This window comes from Toxotes jaculatrix, chromosome 20 (assembly GCF_017976425.1).
Source record: "Toxotes jaculatrix isolate fToxJac2 chromosome 20, fToxJac2.pri, whole genome shotgun sequence".
Lineage (NCBI taxonomy): Eukaryota > Metazoa > Chordata > Actinopteri > Toxotidae > Toxotes > Toxotes jaculatrix.
The window spans coordinates 11,614,240-11,632,785 of record NC_054413.1 but is presented as its reverse complement, the minus strand read 5'-3'; the positions used below and the strand labels follow the sequence as shown (position 1 = coordinate 11,632,785).

The 18,546-nt window shown below is 38.9% G+C and overlaps 1 protein-coding gene across 2 annotated transcripts in view; it reads right to left on the bottom strand.

The window, feature by feature from the left end:
- Positions 1–16,749, bottom strand: part of tpk1 (thiamin pyrophosphokinase 1) — a 64,841-nt gene extending 48,092 nt beyond the window's left edge. Inside the window, exons 1-4 of one of the 2 annotated variants that reach the window (XM_041066159.1) lie at positions 16,709–16,727; positions 16,499–16,594; positions 12,234–12,324; positions 5,290–5,364 (exon numbers count right to left, since the gene is read on the bottom strand). In XM_041066159.1, coding sequence (XP_040922093.1) covers positions 5,290–5,364; positions 12,234–12,324; positions 16,499–16,585 — 253 coding nt within the window. In that variant the 5' untranslated portion in view covers positions 16,586–16,594; positions 16,709–16,727. Of the gene's footprint in view, positions 1–5,289; positions 5,365–12,233; positions 12,325–16,498; positions 16,595–16,708 lie in introns of both variants that reach the window. The other variant, XM_041066160.1, reaches the window with a different exon arrangement.
- Positions 16,750–18,546: the final 1,797 nt, after the last annotated feature.

The following is an 18,546-nucleotide window of genomic DNA, read 5'->3' as shown; positions in this document are numbered from 1 at the left end:
GGCTTTCAAGTACTGATATATATGTATGATATATATAATTTTATATTTTATGTCTCTGTTGGTTAAATAGCCTATAAGGTATTTTATTTTTTTTCCTGTGTTACGGGTACCGTCCTTGAGTATGCAACCACTACGTCAAGTTTTGTAGCTTTAACAGACCTCCTGTCTGCATGTCAAATAGTGTGTAGTAGAGTGTTTCTCCTGCTATTTTAAAGGACCAGTGGGATCTACTGGCAGAAATCGAATCTAATATTTGTGGTTATCTTTTCATTTGTGTATAATCACATGAAACTAAGAGTCATTGTGTTTTCATTAGCTTAGAATGAGTCCTTCATCTCTACACTATTCTACACTACCCCAGAACGGACAAACTAAACACTGGGTCTAGAGAGGGCTTTTCATGTTTTATGTTACCTGAAGGCAATCATCATTATCTTCATTGTAAGAGAAAGTTTCACCAGTGCTTGAGTGAGGGTCTGTCTTTCTACATTTCTCAACATCCTGATTTATCTTCATTGCAGTAAATGGCAAAAGTGGGTAAACTTAGCTTGAAAAAGATTATCTCTCCATCTACACTCCATCCATAGGTAGTGAAGACGCAATTACTGTCATTCTCCCACTGAAAACAATGAATTGCCGGCTATTTGAAGTACGATACAATCGTGAATGCAATAGCCTAACAGGCTCCTTCATTTTCTCTTTCTCCTCTCAGAGCATTTGACTTTAACAAACACACTCAAAAGAAAACCTTATACAGATCCAGATTTGACACGTCTAGGTATAGTGGTTTTTGATCTGAAGCTTGTTCAATGTGGTCTAGGTGTGAAAAAAGCAGTGAAATCTCTCTTTTTTTTTGCAATTTCACAAACAGAACATTGGTTTCACAAACTTTTTTAAGAGTCTCTGGTTTCTCTGGAATAGTCTAGTCTAGATCGGACCAGGAAATGGTCCCATGTGGTTAACATGTAAAAAAGAAAAATCCTGAAATCTCCTTTTTTGCATTGTCAGAATTAGGATAGGTAGGTTTCCCAAGTTTCTAACAACATTAAGGCTCTACCTAAAATGTCCAACACACATTCATAAAAGTAAGAGGTAAGTTAAGTTTCCCCTAACCTTGCTTTAAGTGCTGAATCAGAAGCTGGGAATCGGAAGCTAACTTCAGAGTCGTCAAATCCTGACAGTGATATGATGTGAGCGGAGCGGGGACAGCAGAAGCAGTCAGAGGAGATGACCTTGTAAATAAACTAGCTATCATAATCCCTCCCTGCAGGCTTCAGAACTAAATGCTCATGTCACTCATTCTGCTGTATGATAGATACATATGGTGGGCAGGAGATAATGCAATTCCGCACACACTACTAAACCTGTCACTGCTTTTTTTAATCACCTATGCCACTGCTGTGTTTGATGCAGAAAAGGTGCATGTACACATTAAAGCAAAAATATACACAAACACAGACACTACTACGGGGGATATTCCCAGTGCATGCCAGTATTGATGAGGTTAGTGGTGAGGATTAATACCTGTCAGGTTAGGGCTTTAGCGCAGTGCAGGAGAGGGCAAACGGTCATGAAGAGCGGTGAAAAGATTATTATCCTTATTATGATGCCTCGGCACCCTCCCTTCATCTATCAGTCCACCTCTCCCTCTTCATCTGTCATGCTGTCTCCAAATCCACCCTGCTCTCTCCACCTTACCCCGAATTTGATTGATTTCCTCCACAAACATGTCATTTTTATTTCTCTCTAGCTCCACTCTGCTACTCTTTACTCTTCCGCTCTGTCCATCTCTTTGTTATTCGAGGTGGCACAATTTCACCAGCACTTCCAATCATTCTCTTTTCTCTTCCGCAAACAGTCTCGCTGGAATTAGCTTTTTAGCTCTCTTTAGATTTCTATCCGTCAGTTCTCTCTAACAGCTCCTCTCTTCGAATTTTCGACACACCTATTTGCTCCGTCTGACACATGCGCTTAAATACAGTGCAGGAAGTGTGTTTGTGCGAGGCAACGCATTGCAGCCGCATTATCCGACCAGCCTTGATTGCAAGGCCGATACTCGACTGACTGATGGGTGATGTTCACAAACTTTAAACTTCGACAAGTTGCTCCATATCAACTAATGATGAAACAAGGCACTACAAGACAGGTAGTAAACACGGGCCTGTTTTTATGTGTTGTAGAGAGAGAGTCGCCTTTGCTGATTGCTTTATTGAATTGCTTGTTTGTGTTGTTACACAGTGAGTAAATGAGGGATCTGGGAGTAAATAAACAAGTGAGTGGCTTCCTGACCAGGTGAGCAAGTGGGTGACTGATGGACTAGATTAGTGAGAGGGTGCGTGAGTGAGATAAGCAGCTTGATCCCACTTCACAACATCGCACTAGGTACCTGTAAATGAGCTTCCCTTTGATCAGCATTGCGCTCTTCCAGCCTACATCACTCCTCTGCTCCCCGCTGCTCTACCTCTCCCACAGGTAATGAGGGGGCCCCAGGGGCACCACATCAGAAGACCTGAGAGCACTGTGTGTATGTGTGTGCACGGATGTCTGTGTCTGTAAGGGTGGAGACCTGTCTGTGATGCCTCCAGGTGAACAACCATCCAGAAAGTGACACACACTGACATCTGCTTATCACATAAACAACATTAAAATTACATGGAATATCAAGTGAGGAATGGTAAACTTCCTCCAAGCATGTTTGCCATCAAACTGTGAGACATTTGAGATCTGCCATTCACACTCAATTATCATCCTGTCAAAACTTTTTTTTTTTTTTTAAAGTCCCATGTGCACTGCCGCCAAGAGCAAAACTAATCAAGAAAGCTTCCCAATTTCTGACATCCACACCACTGCTGCATTGCTTGTGGCACTTCAGAAACTGCCCATAAATCTCTCTGAAACTTTTTTTTTTATAAGTAGCCTTGTCTAAATGCAAATACTCAAATCTGCCATATGACACTAACAAGCTATGTCATAATCACAAAGTACATCTCATATGTCTCAAAGTGGTTGGTTTGATGATTTGATGCAACACTTTACACATGATTCTTGTTCTTATATCACTATCAAATAAAAAAAAAAAAAAGAGTGAAATAATCAATGAAAGGATATGCAAAAGTGCATTTATGTAAAACTGAATCAGTTAAACTGTGGAGGGTTGATCACAGTTTAGGTTTTGAAATAGGGATATTAAATCTGAAATATCAATCTGGACACTCTGTCGAGGGTCAACTAGTAAGTTTTATATGTTTTTCTTTCTTTCTTTCAATTTTTTTTTTAAATTCTTTCCCCTTAATAGACTACCCAAAGAATCTTTATCTTAGGGCACCAAGCAATCTTTGGTGTGAAATCAGATGAGGAAATTGCTTTGTCAAATGTCATTAAACATTTTAGTAGAGGTCCCATAGTGAAAAGGCACAACCCGAGAGAGAAGTCTGTGTGACTGCTGTGTGATGGAAAGAGCTCAGATGCCTCTTGGGCTTGTGCTGCTGATAATAATATCAAAGCTGTGTTCTTTAAAATTCAATCTGATGTGATTTTAATCTCCAGTTTGCCTTCAAAGTTCCTTTATTTACTAATCTTCCTCCCTGATTGTATAAGTTTGTGAATTATATTTCTCATCAATGAGTGTGCCTACGGTTTTTGCTGTTATTACATGGTCTGAGCATCAAAACTGTTCAGAACCACTGAACCCAGCCACTTCTTTTCATTCCATCCTTCACAACACAAATGCATGCTTGACATATTCAGTTTGGTTCAAGTTATTCTTGTTCAGTTCAGGTCTGTTTCTTATACTTTAACAATAATTAAAAAAAAAAAAAAAAGACAAATGTAGTATACAGGTTGGGATGACGTGTGGTTTAAAGGTTCAAAGTCAAATTAGCATATTTAATACATCACAGCCAAGTAACACAACTGCTACGCATCAATGCATCTCATACATGACACCTCGGGGAGTCTGGAGCTCTACTTCCCTTCAAAAACCCATTTTTCCTCTTTAACAATAAGTCTTTTGTGCATGTTTTGTTTTTTTAGTTTTCTGAATTTCTGTTTCTTATTTACTATGATAACGGGCCGTGGAGTATTGATGAAGGAGATGAAAATCATATCCATTTTTATGTCTTATGTTTACCAACTGCAAAAAAGTAGTTGGAAATCTTTTTGGTTCAAAAACTGCCAGCATGCTTGTGACCAGCATCTTGGACCCATTCAGAGAGTGTGTACTGTGCAACAAAGTACTGTGTGTTTGAATATGAATGTAACGTATAGCCGCTCTCCTGCTTAAAATTTCTTCCCTTTTACACGGAAAACTCTTTGCTGAGCACATCAGGAAGGGTTGTGAATCAATCAATGAGCAAATCTGGCCAGCACATGTCTACGTCCTGGACAATCTCAACCATTCTCCCTCATTCATGAAAGATTGCAAGAGGCATCACAGATGTAGGCAGCTTATCAGACTCAGGGCTAAGGGTAGAGTTGCTATGAATGAAATACTCCTGTTAAGAATTCAGGGCTATTTGGTCCAGTGGGTTTGTTTATACTGACCATGGCACTACCCTACTCAGTGGAGTGGACGCTTTCGGCTACTGCCTGTGTTCACATTATTTACCAGCCAATCATCTATAGTTAATGTAAACACACTTAAATGAATTTGAATAGATGGGCAAAGATTGCCAACCTTGTTACACAGAGACCTTACAATTGCTACAAATGCCTGTAATAAAAAATAAACGCATAGCTTAGTATATGGCTCAGAGTTGTGAAAGCTGATGACCTATGAAAACAATGGATGAAATGCATGCAGTCCTTGTAAAATGTAGGATTCATCTGATCATTTAAAACTGGGATAACCTGTAAAGTTTAATGACCCTGGCTCATTTTATTTTCATTATTTTAGGCATAATTTGGTCATTTTTACAGTTTCCAGCGGTGTCAGTTTCCTGTTTTGAATATAATAATTGTTCAGGTCATGCAGCCACAGAAGTCATTAAAAAATTAAATAAAAAGTCACCCTTGCAAAAAGGAAAATTATTTTCCTGCCAAAATAAAAAAAAAAAAAGTCATCTTTAAATTCATTAAAACACATCTCACAGGAAATGTGGGCAGAGGGCAGGAAGGGGGGCAGTGACATGGCAGCAATTAAGATTTCGCACAGTGGAGGCTATACAGGCGAGGGAGCACAGTCTGACCAAAAAAACAACAAAGGAACACATGCTTGGTGCAAACCAATGCAGATGGGATCTAAGTGACATAAAGAGGGTTTGTTAGATCTGTGATGTGTGAGAGATCTACCTTTACTCCAGAGAATGTGTAGGTAGTCCTTATCCAGAGGCTGGTTCAGAATGATCAGACAGATCCTTAACGTGCCTGGAGACGGAGACAAAAGGAAAAGCTTATTAAAGTTTATAAATTTATGAATAATAACAACAATCAGAACAACCTGATGGAGACTGACAATTGATAGAGCATAATAGGGAAATAACAAAAACAGTAAAGACATATCATTAATTGCACTGTTCAAAACAACACCTTTTCAGCACAGATTGGAGGCTGTTATTTGTGGCATTGAACGTGCTAAATAAAGAACAAAATTAAAACAAAGCCGTGATAATGAGGTCATTATCATGCTCCACATGGAGGAAGCAAAATAAAAGAGAGAATTACAAATAGAAACCATTTCTAACTTGTCTCAGTTTCATCTGAATTCAAAACGTTTCCCCTCTCCATCTAATTAAGCTGCAAGTGGTTTGTTTGCAACATCAGAAGATAACAAAACCTAACCAAGGTATAGACATTGTGTATCCAAATTGTGCAGTGATTTTCCTTAACTACTGCAGCTTTACTGCTCTCGACCTGGGGTCATAGCAATGTGAAAGTCTTATTTACTGTCTATGCACTTAAGCTTGTTGTCACCTCATCTGAATACCCTGACCTGAAACTACATGACAACAGAGGAAAGCCCTTTCACAACAGCACAAATGAAAATAACGTGTCATCCTATAGCTTCTCTCTTTCCTCTCAGCATACCTCCATGCTTCTGAATCTATTTCCTCCCTCAACCTCCCATCCATCTTGCTTTTAGCTTTTCTTCTGCTCTGCTGCTAATGCAAATCCCCTGACTAATACTTTAGAACTGTCATTCTTCTATCTGCAGGAGATTTATAGGACACTCTGCATTTACTGACAAAGTAAAACACAGAGCCCCTAGAAAAGCCTTAATGGACCAAAGCATAACCTCTCTTCCTACTGCCTTCACACTTAACCATTCCATTTCTTGCTAATTTATATTCCCTTTATACTGTATGTATGCCCTTATGAATGATTTCTCATCCAATGCCATATGCAAGCAACGTTGTGATTACAATGCCCACTTCCCTGTCTCCGAAACCGTATTTGTGTTAACGTGTGACTTTGCTTTTGTTGTTGATCAGGTGTTGCCTTTTATATTGATTGGTTAAACATTAAATCAGCTCTGAATGTCTGCTTGGTGGTTTTAGCCTTGGGTTCTGCCTGTAAAGACTGCATTTGTTGTTAAAAAGGATAATCCGACATGAAGACCAGAAAGCTGTCTATGGGAGAAAAGCAAGACATTTTGGAGCTGAGAAAAGAGGGAAAAATCGATCCGAGCTATTGCACAAACACTGGCCATAGCCAATACAACAATTTGAAATGTCCTGAAAAAGAAAGAAACCGCTCATGCGCTGAGAAACAAACATCAAACAGGTCGGCAAAGGACAACAACAGCAGCTGATGTCAGAAACACAGTAAAAGCTGGGAAGAAAAACCCCAAAACAACAGGCAGTGACATCACCACAAGTCTTCATATAGTATGATGAAGGTATCACAATCCACTGTTCAAAGAAGAAAGCAGAAATATAGAGGCCATACCACAACATGCAAGAGATCAACCTCTACTAAAGCGATGTAAGAGCCACAGTGAGGAGAAAGAAAGGATCTGGTCATGTGGCACAGTGGTTGGCACTGTCACCTCGTGGCAAGAGGGTTCCGGGTTTGGGCCCCGGTCTGGGCACTTCTGCGCAGAGTTTGCATGTTCTCCCTCTGTAGAGGGTTGCATCAGGAAGGGCATCCGACATAAAAAAAAAATGCCAAATGCTGTGCCAAATTTGAAACATGCAAATCTGTTCCCTTTCTTCTGCTCGCCTAAAAACGGGGTGGTCTGATACAAAAAGTGTTATGTCCTAACACATCTAGATGCAAATACCAGGAAGTACAAGCTGAAATACACTTGTCTCATTCTCATATTTTGAGAATGAGAGCACTCATCTTCAGTGTACAAATACAAAGGAATTAGCCTTTTTTGTTCCACTACTTTTGGAGGGAACTATCTAATAACACTGGTATCTTTCCTAATACACATTAGCTGATATGCTGTGAATGCAATGGGAAGCCAGAAAAACAATGAAGAAGAAAGAAGGAGAATATATTAAAGTTTTCATGAAATTCTAATTGCAAAATCTGAATCTCCACGTGTCGTGGACAGAAAAAAAAAAAAAAAGAGGAAAAAAAGAAAAAAAAACACCCTTTTTGGAATGAAACCCTCAAGTGTAAAGAGTGCATTTTAGCTTGGCTGAGGAAGTGGGGAGGAAAAAAAATGTCCTTTGGGTTTGTGACTTTGTTGCAGCAGCAGGCTTGATGTTGTTAAAAAGTTCATATCACTGGAAGGTCATTTCCAAACGAAAGTCAACCCCAGTCTAGTGTGGTAAAAGGAAGACGAGAGGAAGAGAGGATAAAGAGGAGACACAAAGGAGGAGGAAAAGAAAGGAGAACACATGAAGGGGTAGGTGAGGGGGAGAAAGAGGAGGAGCAGATTTGTCAGTCTTGTCTCTTAATTGGCTGGAGGTGTACAGAAAACAAAAGACAAACTCAACCAGCCGTGACTTTTCGGATAACCCTTCGTCGCACAAACACTCACCTCCCTGCGCATGCACACATGAGGAGGTGTGCGGCCTTTCGTGCACTCTGTTCAAAGAAATGTCACCTTGGGATTCTTTTAAAAGTCCCAGACAGCACAAATGCCACAAACACACACAGGCAAAATTCAAGCGCGCAAGCTAGAGCATAGATATTCCAGGAATAGGCGTCTATATTAAAATGATGGAATTTAAAAGGCTAACTGTGCACACTAGGGGTTTTAAAATGCAGACATCCAGGGGCTGTTTTTATATTCTCCTCCGAGAGTCTAGATAAGCATTTCCTGCAAGAGATTAAACTAAAGAAGCCATAAAAATATACTCTAAACTTATCTAATAGAGGAAAAGTGCTTCACTACACCATACAGCTGGGGAAAAAAAAAAGATTTTAAAATTGTATGATTCAGGGAACCTCAAACGCATCTTCTTTGACAGCATCCGGCAAATTTATTAACAAAACTGGAATTACTGCCTCGCAGTTGAATGTCTCCACCAAATGCCAATGTCTGTCCAGACTCTTGAGACAATGATATATGGTAAAGGGACTGAATTTATATGTACCACTTTTCTAGTTTTATTGACCATTCAAAGCTCTTTACACTACAAGTTACATTCACACACACACAGATTCATACAGCACTTTGCTAAAACATATCGATGATACATAAGGGGCAATTTGGGGTTCAGTATCTTGCCCAAGGACACTTCGACATGCAAACTGGAGGAGCCAGGGATTGAACCTCCGACCCTCTAATTAACATTATAATGTCACAGGGAAGTTGACCTTTTGGATTTAAAATGTCATCACTTCATCATTTTTATCCTATTTGACATTTTTGTGAAATTTTGTCCTTATTGGTGTATGACCATCTGAGTTATGGCCAAAAAATGGCTTTTGTGAGGTCACAGTGACCTTGACCTTTGACCAACAAATTCTAATTAGTTCATCACTGACTCCAAGTGGACGCTTGTGCTAAATGCAATGAAATTCCCTCCAAGTGTTCCTGATATATCACGTTCACGACAATGAAAAGGACAGACGGGCCGATGGATGAAAACAACGCACGGCTGGACAGACCTAACGCACCGAAACATAATGCCTCCAGCCGCAGCTGGAACCGACGTGGAGGCAAAATTCTATCATCAGGATGATGTATGTGTGTTTTGATTTGTTGCGTTCTGCAACAATTTGGGGATTACTTGTACATCCTGTGAATTCTTTAGAATAAATCCAGGATTTGTACAGTGAGCAGTGTATAATGCTTAGCTAACACGTTTGAGTAAACATTTGTTTCAGTGGATGCTTCAAAGCTGCTGATAGCTTCCTATCAGAAGTGAGTGTCTCTTGACTGATGTTGGCCTTTGTGTTATTGATTTTCAAGCTGAACAAGCATGAAAAAAAAAAAAAAATCAACAGCAGTTATGTGTTCCTGCTCAGCGCATGCACGCTTGAATGTTAAGCACATAGAAACATATGTACACATACAGAAGCACAATTACAGTAGTCTTTGAAGCCTAACAAGATTATTATAGTGATCTGAAACCTTCAACAACAATTAATGGAAACAGAGAGGGAGAGAATCAAAGGAAGCAAGAAAGAGGAATGAAATGCACCATGAGGAGACATATACCTTTATAAATATATGGTACATAGCACGCGCCTCACACCAAGAAGGTTCTGGGTTCAAATCCGGACCAGGGCTTTTCTGTGTGGAGTTTGCACATTCCCCCCGTGCTTGAGTAGGTTCCCTGCTCTAGCCTTCTGGTTAACTGGCGACACTAAATTATCGAAAGGTGTGTTACTGCACTGTGCAGTTGAACTCCACTTTCTCTATGTGCAATAACTGTCTCCATGTGCAATACTGTGTGTAATAACAACAAATCAATATTTATATTAGCTCTGTCTTTCTTGTGCAATTTTTTCTACTGCAGCACCTTTGTATTCTATTCTATTCTATTCTATTCTATTCTATTCTATTTTTATAAGTATTATTCAGTTCTATTTTTATTTTTATTTCTACTTTTATTTAGACTATTTGTACATACTTTTTTAAATTTATTTAGATTTGGAGTAACACCTCTTCTAGGCTGCTATAATTTTGTTGTATTCTTGTACAATGACAATAAAGACTTCTGATAATGATTCTGAATGTGAGCATGAATGACTGTTTGTCTATAAATATATATACATCAGCCCTTTGATAGACCGGTGACCTGTCCAGTGTGTACCCCACCTCTTGCCCAAAGTCAGCTGGGATTGGCTCCAGCCCCCCTCTGTTACCCTTAAGAGGATAAGTGGTTTAGAAAATGGATGGATCAGTGGTAGATAATGTTGTGCTAATAGCCTCGGCTCAGTCTCTCCAGTGATACAGTACTCATCATTTGATCTAACCCTAACCGGACATATGCAAAAAAAAAAAAAAGTTTTTTCATATTAAATGGGAAACTGAACTTTGATTTCAACCGCTCTTGCGCCTTAACTTACAAGTGAGGGTCAAAACCCATCACTGGAGAATTGTGGGCATATTGTTTGACTAACTAACACACTGGCCAGTGCAAATGTCAAACAATAAATCACTGGTATATAGTGAACGGAGGTGTCATCAAGGTTGTGTTTTGTTTAGGTTTTTGTTAATCATTGTAGGCCTTTGTTTTTGTCAAATCAGGCATTTAAATTGCATACTTAAATAATTAAAGTAACAATTTATCATTCAGTTACAGCTTCATTGCCTTCATTTGTATATTTTTATTTTTGAGAATGCCATGCTCATGTTAAATTACTTCAGCACCACCACAACACAGTTCTTGGCGCTGCACTTTGCATTCCTTGGTCCAAGTTCTAGTTCAATTGTGTGTTTTGTACATTCCACTCTGAATGTGAACGGCCAAACGCAGGATATTTCATGATTAACAAGAGTGCAGCTCGATACAAGATTCTTCAGCTATTCAAAAAGTGGCAGGTTGAAGGAAAGTGGTTAGACCAAATAACAACATTTCTTTGTAAAATAACTCCAGGAATGCAACACCAAAGATTACTGACATATATTACAGAGAGCATTTTTCTAGGCCTTTAAAACCTCAAAAACATATATATGTTGCCAGTAAACTGCCAACAGTGTGCTTATTGTATGTTTATGAACCAACCACAAAAGTTGAAAGAGAGCAAAAGCTCTGACACAGCTGAGCTTTCTGGGGACACGATGTTTGTTTTTTACTCCTAAGTTCTCTATTTATATCATTCTGTGGGTGGACAATATTTCTTGCCAGTATCAAAACTCCACACCAGAATTTCATTTGGACAAACGGTGTGTCCGTCGCTTCCAAACCAGTGGCAGACACCTTCATCATAACGTGCAATCTTGTAAGGCAAGAACATTTTTTTTCCATGCAAGCCATAAAACTAGCTCTTTATAAAACAGATCTCCGAAACTTTCACGGAAATAATTTATGTAGCAGCATCTGTAATACAAGACAGACATAAGAGATGGAGGTAACTACATGTGCCTCCTGTCTGCTCTACAGGCCAAACTGTTGTACGATTTCCTTGACCTTTTCATCTCTGTGTAAAACCTGCCCTTAGGCTCATATTTCAGCTTTCCTTCCTCCACACTCATGCAAACACCACCAGGGAGCTCACATAAACCTTGACCTGAGAGCAGTGGCTAAAGGCAGCTGTAACCAGCTTCCTCCTCAGGTCTGTAGGGCAATGAGCGCTGACCATCTGGAGTTTCTTCTTTTTTTTTTTTTTTTGTTAAAGCATCAAGAGATCCACAATATGTCTGATCATTGTTTGGGAAAAGAAACAAAAGTGCCTACATGCCTTTAAAAAAAGAGAATAAATATATTATGAGCAGATCTTAAAGAATTTCCCTACGGGGATTAATAAAGTTTTTCTGATTCTGATATTTCTAGTCAGATGTCAGATTACAAGCAAACACACCAAGCCCTCTTTCAGAAAAGACTCATGTACGCAGCCTAACAAGAGAGACACAAGGAAGTGCATGTCACACATATACGAACTGTTTTCATGACAGTGCCAGTGATTTGTTTTTGAATCCTAATTCCCCCAAGACTGTTTTTGTGTGTCAAAGTGAGTAGGAGAAAGCAGAGGGGAAGACAAGTGTGACACTGATGTCAATAAGTGTGTGTTCTGATCAGACGCATACAGATGTGTTTGGGTTCTGGTTTGTGCGTGGGAATCCCACACCCTGATATAGATTCTGTGAGAACATTCAATGCAGTGTGTATCTGTGCACAAACCTGTGTGGGTTTGCGGTGAGGGAATGTGTGTCTGAAAAGCTGTACCTGAAGGCAGCAGGCAGTCCAAAGGCGTAAACTCTTTATCCATGGCCAGGATCCACAGGAGCCCTTCTTCAATCAGCCAGCTCACCCGGAACTGTGAACAGGAGGAAACGCACACATTCATGTTACTCTTCTTGCAATTTCTTCCTTTTGTTCTTTTTTTTTTTTCAAACCTGTCAAAGGAAGTCATTTCATTTTTCGAACTTGCCTCTAATTCCAGTTTATCACCTGCCTTCCTCCAGGCTAATTATTTCCAGCCAAACAAGCAAACACTGACATGCACACAAGAGCATGATGACACAAAGGCTGGATCACTGGGTAACTCTAAACACAATATTGACACGAGAGCTGCAACTGAGAAATGTTTTTGTTATTGATTAAAAGATTTTCAGTTTACAACAATATAAAACAGAAAATTATTAATAAATAAACAATTAATCACTCGATTATCTACTCAGCTGCCTATTTATTTTCTTTCGATCAGTTACTTGATTAATCAAGCACCTCCAACTGACATAATACATTGCTTGCTATAAGGATGATATAATCACACAGGCATGTCAGGACCATTGTCACACTGTCTGAGTCCTGAAGAAGAACCAACCAAATCAAGAAGCAAAATGTTACAAAAATAATTTAGTTAGTTGATTAATTAATCATTAAGTTAACAGACAACTAATCAGCTATTACACTGGGGGGATTACACAGTGATTTTTCAAGTAAAAATACCAAAATATTTACTGGCTCCAGATTTGCTGCTTTTCTTTGTCACACATGATAGTAAATGTCCTATTTTAGGAGGACTGTTTGAACACAGCAAGCAATTTGAATATTTTGCAGATGCATTCATGAAAATAATCAATAGCTGCATCCGTAAGAATGATTCTCAGTGCACAGGGACCAAACATATAATCATTCACTGCATTAGAAAGAGTTTTTATGAACAGAAATGTTCCTAAACTGAGTTTAGTGCAGGTTTTTGTTGAGTTTTTGCCAGAGCTGCCAGCTCTTCCTTTTACTCTCTAACACCATTATGATCGGCATTTGATTTTGACAGTAATATGAAGCCCTGTTTTTTTTTTTCTTCTTCTGCCATTTTGTCTGCCTCTGTATGTGTCGCCTCAATGTGTGACATTATCCTTTGCTGTTTTGCCTTAATATTTGCCATTTCATGGTGGAGGTCCTTTCTTTTCTTCTCATTAGCTGGGTCTTTTTTCTTCTTTTCATCCTCCAGGTACTGCACATACCTTATCATTGATGCTATGCGGTGTCGAATGGGGTCCTTTGGCGGGGTTTTCATCTATTGCATGCCCAGCCACTGCATCCTGTACTAAGCACAACGCTACTAGTGTCCTCTCCTTCAGGTTTTCTACAAGTATTTCCTTGTTGACAGCCTACCCTCTGTCTACTGAAGCTTGTGAGGAGACATTTCATTAGGCCCCACAGTGCTGCTTGCTGTGCTTTACCACTGACAAATCTTCCAAGAAATTCATCAAGCTTGCAGCTGTAAACAAAATCTTGGAACTCTGCTTTATGGTTTGCACTGACATGCAATGAGAATGCTTTATACTGCGCAAGACCTCTGTCACACTCAGGAAGTGCGCCGTCCCGCATTGAGGAGAACCTGTAGGAGTTTCTCAAATATCCCTATTGCACATTCAGCTTCTGTTACCATGGTCACGGGGTCAAGGAAGCTCACATGCTGCCCTGCACAGTACAAAAAAATGATAAGAAATTTCTTTACATGATTTTCTTGCAGATGGCAGCAAGGAAGGAGACATATTCTCTCTTGAAAACCTGATTTTCCTGGAGCTTTTCAGATGCCTTCTCCAAAGCTTGCTTTGTGGTAAATCCCATGTCCAGCTCTTTAAGTGGCACATGTATTGCTCTGTCTTGTGGGTCTAGTTTCAGCAGCTAGACAGGTTTTGGTGGTGAAATGTTGGTGTTTGGGTCACGTTAATGAAATCATCTCACTTCTCTGGTCAGTCATGGAACAACTGCCGAAGAGCTCTAAGTGCATCGCCCACCTTCCTACCCATTTCTTCCTCTCCATTTTGAAAGCTTCTATGCACAACATGCAAACCACAACTTCCCAGACTGATAATCTTTGGTGCATCTCGGGTCATGTAGCTCCTGTTAGCTTGGAATATCCTCAGTAACTTCCAGTTGGCCAATAGGGCCATCTATTTACACCTGTAAGAGCTCAATAGAATCAAGTGGCAACTGGGTTTTCTTGATTTTCTTCAAAAGCTTCTCAGCTTGAGTGAGTCCCATAAATCAAAAGAATACACAGCTACCTTCCTTCCCCTTTCTTTGCTTTTTCTGTGTCACTTTATTTAAGCATTCATCATAAGAGACTCCATAGCACTGCACTTTTCTTATATCTTTGATCAGCTGCTCAAGGCAAAACATACAAGCAATGCCAATTTTGTTGCACCACATGAAATCAGTTTGGCAGTCTCACTGTCTGGGAACATCTGATCAACAGTGGCTCACATATCAGAGCTGGAATTGAATGGGTAGTGTGACATGACCATCTTAATTATGAAAAATGCCATGTGCTCCTAAGCTTTTTTCCTATTCCCTTGCACTGGACACTTGTAATGTGTTCCATGATTTTAACTTCCCTTATGAACAGTGGCTGTTTGTGGCTCTTGGTTTGTTCCCTTGTTACTATATTTTAGTTTTTTTTGTTTGTTTGTTCATTTTTAATAGTATTCCATTAGCGTATTTTTTTTTTTTGTTTCTTTTGGAAGATCCTTTGTGCTTCCTTTTTTATGAATTATAGCAAACATTGCTGCCTGAACACCAATAACTGAATAGTCTGATTTTTTTCTGGGTATTTCATCCAAAAATTCACAGTATAAGTTGAATGGCAGGAAGGAAAACTTGCAATTCAAAAATTCAGATGAAGATTCAAAAACAGCTTGTCCTAATGTTCCTACTAAGACTATAAATCAACCAGCACAACAAAAACTTACAAAAGATGTGCACAAATTGTACAGAAACTAGAGGAACATTGTTTCATTGTATTTGGCAATGATAAAAAAAAATTGAAATGTTCCGGGAAAAGGCATGGCATTATAATTGAGAGGCTTATTTCAAAACAAGTCTTTATGGACCCCAGGCTTTTTCTGCTGGGCATATAATCAAATAAATATGATTATAGTAAAAATTAACAAGCATTTATAGACCTCAGCTTGCTCAATGTTAAAAAAATGTATTGAACACTTATTGAAAAACATTCCCATTCACCAAGAACTAGATGGATGTTATCAAGCTTTCCATTATAAAGGATAACCTACATGTTAAAGGCTAAATAGCAGTTGCAAGAATTACTGCATATTTTGAGTTAGAAACATACAGTGCGCAAACAACAAAAACATAAAACATAATACTGCACCTTGTCAACACAGGGAGGGAGGGATGTAGATACTGGTCACAATAATTAATTAACTTCAGCTGAGCTTACGCGTAATAGCTAAATCTCCGTGATACTACCTCCACCAGCTACTGTTAAAAACAGTAGTGCAATGTTAATTATTAACTGTAGTATACTACACTTGACTACATTTATATGGCAAAAATAATTGCTATAAAGAGCAATTATACCATTATCAATATTTCGCCCACACCTCTGCTTTGATCTGATCATGGAGACAAAAAAAAACACTAAAAATAACAGGAAGTGGGGGGGGGGAAGCTGGTTTTTAAAATATTATTCATTTTTAAACAAAAACTGTTACCACAATCGCATATCATGGATCTAATTTAAATCAAAATGAACTGGTAAATACCATCACAGACACTAACACCTATAAATGCATTCTAATATTTTTATTTTAATATTTAATTTTTTTATTTAAAAGCAACCTATAACTGACATCGCTGTCATGGGTATTAATAATATTAGCAAATTTTCACTAATTTTGCTTTTCTGTGATTTGGTCTTTTTACAACAATTTGCCCAAAGTCTACTTAATTTTAACTGTTAGCACAAGATAATGTTAAGCATTCAATGTAGAACGATGAACAAAAACTTTATGTTGCAATGCAATAACAACACAACATCAGTCAGCCACACGGCCGCTGATACTTTGCCTCCGGGGTGTGGCATCTTACGGTGTATTATTACTCCACTGCTAAAACAACAGCATCGTTAAACCACTTAATCATAAGCTCCTTTTAACAGTAACCGACTCGGTTGAACTTTTCGTGACACATAATAGACAACACCACCGTTGGGAACTGGACTTTGGCATCCTTACCGGTTCTTCCTTCAGTTTCACGACCACTCCAACGCAGCTCTGAGCAAAATGTGCAACGAACCACGCTGCTTGACGTCGTTCACCCATAAAAACTTACTGTTCCGACAAAAACAACACATATTCCAACGCTATGTTTGACGACTAAAATGCCGACATCACGTTTTAAAACTGTCAATGCTGTACTTTTTAAATATTCAATTAAAAACTTACCAAATGAAACGACTTCCGCCATTGACGTTGTAAACAGTCAACGAGAGAGCAGGGAAAGCAGGACCGAAGAGTGGCGGGAATTAGTTATGGGGACATCTAGAGGCTAAAAGTGAAAATACCTTTTCCTTTTTACATAGCTCTTATGTGGGGATTCTCAATGGCAGTCCCAGAGGTTTTTTTTAAGGAGGCTCTAGGGTTCTCCAGCAAATTGAGAAATAGTTTAATTTCACTCTCACTCTCATTCTCTGGAAATGATCCTAATAAGCGAGTGACTATTCCAATCACTGCTTTCTCTCCTCACTGTAACTATCATTATCTGCCCCATTACAACATAGAGAGGCTACTGAACAGATGTCCAATTTGACATCAAATCAGCAAAACAACAACTGATTCCTTCCAGTTTTATGAAGGAATGAAAAAGAATCTTGTAAACTAGGGGTGTGTTGGTCAAATGTAGTTATATTTAGGGGCTTTGGAAAAAAAAAATCTGTAAAATGTAAGAACCTTTAAAACAGACCTGCTTTAACACCACTGACTCACACAGTGGGGCTTTTGTTGAAGGACAGTATTTGTATGTTTACTTTTTATTTAGTTTAGTGAATCAGTAAGAGTCTGACAATTACAAGATAGAGACTGAAAACTGACACCAAAACAGTCATGCATTTCCTCACTATCATCCAAATGACATAACAATTAAATTATTCCTCATTTGGTATCCCTGCAAAACCAGGGCTGCAGCAACTTCTAAAGAAATTGAGGTCCTCTGTATTTAATTCTAGAGATTTCTGGGCTCCAGGTGGCATCCAATCTAAAATATCAAACATTAATCAAAGCTGAAATAATTAGTTAAATGGAGTGATTCTTTTTATATTTGTATGTTATAGGATAAGAAAGAAAACTAAAAAAAAAAACTGGACATAATGAGATCTACTGTTTTTGAAGCATACAGTGGTGGAAAAAAGTTTTCGGACACCCTTAAAATTTTACGCAATCTCAACTATTATCATGAAATATTTGCAGAAAAATCTTTTTTGTATTTCACAAGGTGTGGCTGCATCAGACAGACACAAATAAAACAAATGATTTCTTTTTTTTATTGTTATCAAGAAAAAAAATTGCAAAACTAAATTCCTGATGGTGTCAACATGTCAGTTCTCAACATTGTTGGTATCAAAGTTAACAAATAGCAAAGAATGTGTTCAAAACTGAACAAAAAATAAATAAACCATCACATAACAAAATTCATATTTAGTACTCCTGCCATTAGCATGCAGTAGTGCTTTAATCCTGCCTGGCATGTTCTCCATGAGCCTTTCACACTGTTGAGGGGTAATCTTCTCCCATTCTTTTTGAATTACTGTTTTTAATTTTTCCAAATTCTTTGGTTTCCGCATTGAAACAGACCTTTTGATAATCCACCAAAGATTTTCAATGGAGCTCATGTCCAGGGATTGAGCTGGCCACTCTAAGACCTGGATATTGTGCTCCTGCAGCCAAGTTCTACTTGACCTGGGTGCGTGGCAAGGGGCATTATCTTGCTGAAACATCCAGTTTCGACCTCGACGGAACAGTGCATGTGCAGAAGGGAGCATGTGGGTTTCGGGAATGGCACAATACTTAGCAGAGTTCAATGTGCCATCGCAGACAGTGAGGTGACCAACGCCAGCAGCACTCATACATCCCCAAACCATGATACTACCTCCACCATGCTTGACAGTAAGTACTGTACATGCTGGAGATAATGCCTCACCTGGCCTTCTGCATACCCTCACATGAGCACAAGGAGCATTAAGATGGAAACTGGACTCATCCGACCACAGAATCTTCTTCCAGTTCCT